This window comes from Centrocercus urophasianus, unplaced genomic scaffold (assembly GCF_019232065.1).
Source record: "Centrocercus urophasianus isolate 14NV4802_14NV808 unplaced genomic scaffold, USGS_Curo_1.0 seq_26, whole genome shotgun sequence".
NCBI classification, from domain to species: domain Eukaryota; kingdom Metazoa; phylum Chordata; class Aves; order Galliformes; family Phasianidae; genus Centrocercus; species Centrocercus urophasianus.
In genome coordinates this window covers 15,840,670-15,848,424 of record NW_024884822.1, presented here as the reverse complement: position 1 = coordinate 15,848,424, position 7,755 = coordinate 15,840,670, and the positions used below count along the sequence as shown (strand labels likewise).

Here is a 7,755-nt window from a genome sequence, read left to right as displayed (position 1 = left end):
GTTCCATCGCTGCGCAGAGGCCGGAGATGCGCCCGCGCGCGGACACATCGCAGCGCCGCTCAGCGCCCTGACCGGCGCGGCAGCGGCGGGACCGGACGGTCGGGACGAATCGCCGGGCAGCGCGCCTGCACGCGCCCCGTCAGCCGCCCGCCGCTCCGCGGCTTCAGCTTAGCGCCCGCCGCTCGGCAAACGCTCTCTAGGAAAGCCGCACCGGGGCCGCCCGCACCTCCAGCGCGCCGACGGCCTCGACGGCCCCGCTCTCCGCTCCCGTCCCCGCGGGCGACGGCACCGCGGCCCCGACACGCCGACAGCCGGCCCGCCCAGTCGAGCGGCCCCCGCGCCTGCCCCTGGGGCCGCCCCGCTCCCGCCCGTTCCCCGCCCCGCGGGGAAGCCCCCGCCCCGGTCGCGGCCCAGTCCCCGGCCCCTTCCCAGGCGGCGAGGCGGGCGGGCATGGCGGCTGGCGGGCGGCGCGGCAGCGACGAGCTGCCGGTCTACCTGGCGCGGCCGGGCACGGCGGCCGTACCCCGGCAGAAGCGCGGCGGCCTTTTCTGCAGCGTCGAGGGCGCCTTCGAGAGCAAGACTCTGGACTTCGGCGCGCTGCGCGTCGGGCAGCGCCGTGCCACGCCGTCCGCCGCCCGCCCCGAACCGGACCCCGCCGCCGTCCCGGACCCCGACCCCGACCCCGGGGAGGTCCGCGCCGCCGCGGACAAGGAGCGGCTGCAGAACCTGTCCCCCGACGACGATAAGGTACGGGCCGGTCGGCGGACGCTTGTCCCGGTGCGGGGCGGGAGCTCTTCTCGGCGGCGGGGCGGCAGAAGGCGCCGCTGCTTTTCTCCGTCCTGGCGGCGGTAACTCGAGGCAAAGTTTGTTACTCTGCTGCTGCTGCTGCTCGGGCTGTTGCTTTCTCTGGTTTACCAGGAGGAGGATCTGCAGTTCCTCCCGGTCTTCCTTAAGGGAAGGAAAGAAGGCTTTCCTGTTATCTTCCAACGTGCAGCGCTCCTCTCTGCGAATTGGGATGTCAGTGATTTTTGGAAATATAATAAAAAGGTCTACACCCCGTTACCAAGAATGGTAAAGTTGAGCGTTAGATTTGCTGACTCTTTCTATTACGTTGCTCTTTTTATGCTTTAATGAATGGACATCCTCTTCTCCCACCCCCAAAAAAGACGCTTTAGAGTTACTCTTTGGAAGTAACTGCAGCCCAGCCCTGATTTCACTGTGACACAGAAGCCAGAGACCTCACGCTGACCTGGAAGTGGCACTTCTGAAGGGCAGCATTAGGCACAACGTTTCTAAACTCGTACTAAATTCATATGAACAAATAAATACTCTGCTGTCTTAGCAGCATGGATTCTTCAGATAGAGGTCGCTTTTTTGGCTCTTATTCCGTATACATCAGTGTGAGTTTAGCAGGAGGATTTTTAAGTTAATGGTGTTGAGTAAGCATGTCATTTAGGATTTCAGTGAATCTGGTGCTCACATACATATGTGAAGTAGTAAGGCTGCAGGCCGGCCTGCTGCTCAGTGGGTTAGGGGGTGAAATTTGTAGTAAACAGTGGTCCTAAGGGCATTGTTTTTCAAGGGTTAACAGAGCAAATAAATAAAGCCCGTTTTTAAAACTGGAAACAAAAATCACTAAGCTCAGCAGCAGGAGGGCAGCTTAGCCTGAAGAAGTGATGTGGTAATGTTGGGGTTCTGCAGAAACACCATCTTGTGTCCAGAGCACAACCACTGGTAAAGATCCCTGCTCATCTGGAGTACTGAGCTCAGCTGGAGCCTGGTGGGTGCAGAAGCAGTGATGTGAATGATTTGGCCTGTATTGCTGTTCGGGAGAAACATCAAGCTGTTCTCAAGGTCCGCTGTGTTCTGTACGAGCTTCTAGCTTGGCAGCTGGATGCTGTGAGCTTTCTTCATTGTGCTTTCATTTCTTCAGTCTCTGCTTTCAGGTTTCTTACTGGCATACTGGGTGTTCCTGCTCTTGCAGTTTGCTCCTTGTACAGAGTCAGGAGCGAACTTGATGCTGCTCCTGTCAGTGCAAGCCTTGTCGGTATGGTTTGATTAGCAGACCACTGAAATAACATTAAGCTGATGCTTGCTGAAAAAGAAGCAGAAATTTGCTGTAGCCTGTTTGCGGGCTTGTCTCCAAGCTTTTCATTACAGTACTAGCTGTACCAGTATTTGGAGCAGTCTCGTTCCCTTTTAAGGTCTTGTTTAGACCATTCTACCAGAATTCTGTAGTTGATACTTCCCTTCAACAACTCTTTCTGGTGTTTTCTGCTCCCACATTTCTTCTTCTGAAGGCTTCCATTTGATAAGCATCAGAAACCAGGCCCTTTTTATCTACACTTCTTGTCTGAGAGGGTGGGAAGCTTCACATATAAATGTTCTTGTTACTGCATGGCCAGAAAGAATCATATGACTTTTTCCTACAACTTCCAAGTTCAGGAGTGCCCCAGAGCACAGCAGCCCCAATGGGAAGGGCCCCTCTGGCACACTGACCCCCCGCTATGGCAGGTTAGTGTGTCTGTGCAGTCACAAAGAGTTTGCTTATGTTGAACTCTTTGCAGATTCAGAGCACACAAAGACTCCTTTGTTGAGATAAATTAAACTTTTTTGAATAATTTCAAGATTAAGAAACAGAAAGAAAGGTTAAGTGATCTACCCTTGACCAAGTAACTTTGTTAGAAAAGCTGAGAGTGAAGGACTTGCTTGTGCAGTGGGCAGCAGATGGGGTGTATCGGATAATTTTTGGGTGAACATATTCTTGGAGAAGGAGGGAAGGCGGCAGTGAAATCATTCCACTGATTTACTGCAAAGGCAGCCAGGTGCCTGACTGCTTTATCAGTGGGAATCTGAGCTCTGCTAGTTGATGTGGGGACTGTGAGGGTGAGCACTCCTCCAAGCTGGAGATGGCTGAGCCAGGGCAGTAGTGCAGAGGCTGCTGAGCACCTGCATGGCTTTCTGGGCTCGCCTGCTCCCAGTGCAGATGGCTGAGAGCTGTGCCTGGGGCTTTCTCTGCTACGTCAGGAGACCTCCCCCAGATCTGGGACCTGCTGCATCAGGGGTTGTTGTTGCAGAATGCTCAAGTTTTGGAGGAACGGTACATTGTTCTGGAGCATTGCAGGGACCTTAGTTAAGAAGTGGAATTGAGCTCAGCGCAGGTTTCCATCAGTAATACTCTGTGTGGACTCTACCCTTGTGAAGTTCCATGCAGTTTTTCTCAAGTATTGCCACGCTTTTTATCTACGTGTGTGGATTGCGTCATGTATTTTACTATAATGAACTCAGAGAAAGTTTCTCTGGAACTCATAGACAGCATCCTCTGAATTCCTGTGGTGAGGGCATTCCCTGGGCATTGATGACAGATAAATGCACCCTGCACGTCTCTGCTGGGCACCTGCAGGGCAGCACGGCTGTGAGGGATGGTGAACTGAACTTCACAGGCATGGCATCTCCTCAGTGCCTGGTGCCTGGGATGGTAAAGAGCAGCCTGTGGCAGCGCCCTGCATGAGCTGCCCTTCCTGCTGCTCGGCGTACAGGGCTCTTACTCTTCCACCCTTTTGCTCAGTAACATGGGTGGGGAGCATTTGGCTTGTTATGCTTACCCCAGACTTCTCATCCCATCCTGCTGTGTGGTTCTGCAGTGAAGTTGTCATTTCCCAGGCAACTGGCTGTGGGCCCACAAACTGGGGATTACAGCTTCCCCACAGGCTGAGGCTGCTCTGGCCAGCACGAGAAAGGGTCCGGCTTCTTCCTGGCTGAGCTGGAGCTGACAGGCCCTGCCCTGCAGTTGTGTGGCACCGCTCTGACTGTAGGTGACAGAACACAGAGTGAGGCGGAGGGCTGCTTCTGATGCAGAACAAAGCTGAAGCTAACTCTGTTCTCTGTTTTTCTTTTTCTGACACTCTTAACATTTGCTATGACTTCAGCATCCAGAATTTGTTTCCACTGCCAGTAATTTATAGCAGAGACACCGATCCAGGAGTAATCTTTTCCTTACCGGCAAATTGAGTGGGATCAAGAAATTGTGGTTGTGCACAGCCATTCAGAACAGTTTAAAATCTTGCATTTATGCTGAGGATCATAAAGTGCTTCTATGGCATTGATTCATAACCTCTGTATCACCCCCCTCAGGATTGCAGAGAAGAGATTTTTGTTTTGGTTTTCTGTTTTTTTTTTTTTTTATTTAATTTTTGTGGTTCTGTGAGAATCCAGCTCAGCCTGACTGTCCAAGGCTGCTGGGCCAGCCAGGCCTGCGGTGGCTCAGTTATGTGTGAGACCCACAGGGTTCACCGTGATCCCTCTGAATGTGAGCTTCTCCCTTCCTCGACTGCTCATTCCTGCCCTTCTGTCCTTGGCTTCCTAGGCAAACTTGCCTTGCCATTGCAAACGGCATCAAAGCAAGCAGCTTTTAGAGTCATGGAATAGAGTTGTAGAATGATTTGGGCTGGAAGGGACCTAAAGATGACCAATTGCCAACTTGTTCTAGATGAGGTTGCCCAAAGCCCCATCTAAGCTGGCCTTGAACAATTCCAGGCCTGGGGCAGCTGACAACCCCCCTTTCTTGCAGAAACAGTGTGAGATCTGGAAGAGCATCTCATCAGTGCGGCCTGCTCTGCAGAAGTGGTCTGAGCGAGTGCAGAGCTGGTTGCTGGCAGCCCTAATCCCAAGGAGAACCACCATGCAGACCACTTAGATCTGTACTTCTTCTGATGTTTAGCTTCAAGCACAAGTTTTCCCTATGTGTACTCCTCCATCGTTACCTATGCAGAGAGATGGGGAATGCTGCTTTTTCTGCTCACAAGCAGTTGCTATGATGACTGGAGGAAACAGGAGGAAGAAACAAAAATCAAACATGCCGGCATTCTTCCTGGAGACGAGGCAGAGGAGCTGGAAAATACAGCAGTACTTTGGCTCGCTCTGCTGGGCTGACTCCTGGCTGTGGGTTCAGTCCAGCAGCTCTCATTGCTCTGCTGGGAATGGCCGAATGCCATTTTACAGCAAGCAGGTTTGGATCCAGCGGTGGATCTTCCCGTTTAGCTGAGGGTGAGCAGGAGCGAGGCTGAGCTGAGCACCCGGGCCTTCATTCTGTTCCGTGCCCTGCGCAGAACTTTGATGGCGACCTGCAACCTGGGCCAGCGCCCGGTGCCCCCTGGTGCCCTCCACATCCCGGCTCAGTGCCGAATGAAACGTGCCCGTGTGCGGCTGCCGTGCGGGTACCGCAGTGCCCTCCGGGTAGCGCTGCGCTCTCCAAGCTGCAGGAGGGGCCCGCGGGTTGCAGCCTAAGGGGAGCGGAGCTCCGAGGGGACGGCCCCGCTCTCTGGTGACATCCAGCGGCAGCAGCGCCGGGCATCTCTGCAGTCGGGGGGCCGGGAGAAGAGCAATTCTTCTGGCCGAGAGCCAAGTCTCAGCCTGGGCCACCCGCACTGTTCCCCTGCAAACGTGGCTGCATGCTGAATTCTTTGCTGTATCGCTGCTTCTGTCCGGAATGAACTCCTGCAGTCAGGTTTCAAGCACTTGCGTCCCTCCAGGCCATTTACAGGCAGGCGTTGCGCCGTGTGCACTTGTGTCTGCAAACCCAGTGCCACCTGTTTGCTCCTGTGCTTGTGTCCCGTCCCTTTTTACCTCGTGTCATTCTGCTCCTCACCGGGTCCCAGCAGTCCGCCCCGTGTGAAGGTATGGGAGGGGACATGGGGACAGCTCTGGCCACTAAGCCCTGGGAGGCCACGGCTGTGTCAGAGCTGTTATGTTTGTGATCTGTCATAAACCCAAGGCACGTGTGCCGCTCTGCTGCACTCTCCTCGTTTCTATCGTGTTTCTGAAGCGAGGTGCTGCTGGCAGTGGCACTGGGCAGCACAGTGGGGATGGTGCCTCGGCACACAGCTGCTGGGCCAGCCCGGGGCTGCTAGCTCCTTCCCAGCCCTGCCCTCGCCTCGAGTGCACCACGAAAGGGAGGGCATTCGCTGAGTCACCCAGCTCATTGCCCTGCAGGTTCAGGCTGTAATTGCGTTGTAGCTGGCTATAAAGCATCAGTCACTCATGTACAGATTGGGGTATATTCTATTTGACATGTTTAATTTCAACCTCATTTGTTTCTGGCAAAGAGAATAAATAATTTTCCCATCCCTTGATGCCTTCCCTGCATGCTGTTTGCTCAGGGGTGTGTGGTCCTGCTGATGTGAAGCAGGGCAGGGTCTGTCTTCTGCAGCCTGGGGTCTATTCATTTCTCAGAGGCCTGGCATGCCTGTTGGGGTTGGGGGGTCCTGGGAGATGTTTGTGAAAGCAGTGGCATCCCATTGGGTTAGCAAGTGTCCGAGCTGGCAGCTGACAGCAGGCCCACTAACAGGGCAGCAGGGCTCCTAGGGGGATTCACCATTTGTTCCCCACAGGCAGTCCCGTAAGTAAGTTCATGCACTTGCAACTTTTGAAGACAGCAGTTAGATTCCACCATCATGAAATATTTTTGAAATGTAATTTTGCCAGTATCTAATAGAAATTCAAAGTGCTTTTATATTAGTTTCCCTTCTTCCCTCTGTTCCTGACCCTGCTGTACTTCAGCTCAGCTGGAGGTTCAGAAGTCTTGTCTGGTTGGCTGAAGCCAAATGGCATCGAGGCTGTTCTTAATGGCTCTCTGTGAAGAGTGTAAGGTAGTTCACAAACCTCTGGGTGTCTACAGCCAATGTTTTAACAGGGACGGTGTCTTGGTGTGTGCCATGGGCATGCTGGAATCCCTGTGTTCTGGTGATCAGGGGCAGACCCTCCAGACCTTCTGCTTTTCCAGAGCCTTGATTGCATTCTGCAGAGCATCATCTCCAACAGGCGTGAAGTTGGCTCTCGAGGTTTTTGTGAATGGCACCACTGGTAACCTCAGTCCAAAGGAAAAAGAACAGTCTTGAAATTACTCATCCTCGACAGGACTACAGAGAACTTAATGTCAGTTTGGACAGGTGATTGCAATCATATGGTAATCGAGCTGGGGTGCAGTGGCAGTAATACCTGGTGGTTTTAATATGGTAATTCCTTGAAAACATCAGTTCCTGACCTGGAAATGTAGCTTGTCTCAGGCCATAACATTGGTTAAATTCTCTCCTTCTTTCCATTGCCAAAAACCCAGTGTATAATCCAGCCAGGAGAAAACTAAGCCGAGTTGCTCCACTGTGGAAAAAATGTCATGGTCCCCCCATGCCTTGTACAGCATGGAGGCTCTTCTGCTGCCTCCTGGCAGACCTTGCAAGTCCAGAGCAAGCGTCTGAGTTTCAGATTCCATCCCATTGGTATCTGCTTCTGAGTGAGAGTTTAAAAGTCTATAGAGTTCCATGTTGCCTCTGGGAGATGATGTGAATGGTGGGAACGATGGGCAAGCTAGCATGATGGGGATAGCTAGTGAGTATTTTCCAATAACAGAGCCAGTAGGCTCTTTTCCCACTTTCCCCTGGCTGTAAAGTTGAGCATCAGAGTTTGGGAAGGCTGGAACCACTGACAGCACGGTCATCAAACACTGAGGAGAGCTCATGGCTGGGAGCTGAATCCCCCCCAGAGGTGGCCAGGTGTGCTCAGAGGTACCCCAAGGTAGTTCAGACCCTGAGAAATTGACCGTTACGAGAGAAGAAGGGATGGTTTTATGTAAAGAACAAATGTGGGAGGGAGGAGATGATGTGTGTGGGGATGGGCTGTCCTGTCGTGCCTGCTGAACACTGCAGTGCTGGAGTCTGATTTGCTCCGTGAGTGGTTATATTCACTGAACCTCCGTGAGAG

General features: G+C 53.2%; 1 protein-coding gene across 1 annotated transcript in view; it reads left to right on the top strand.

The window, feature by feature from the left end:
• Positions 1 to 450: 450 nt before the first annotated feature.
• Positions 451 to 7,755, top strand: part of DPYSL3 (dihydropyrimidinase like 3) — a 29,384-nt gene continuing 22,079 nt past the window's right edge. The window contains exon 1 of the mRNA XM_042826597.1: positions 451 to 747. Within this exon, the coding sequence (XP_042682531.1) occupies positions 451 to 747 (297 nt within the window). The remainder of the gene's footprint in view (positions 748 to 7,755) is intronic.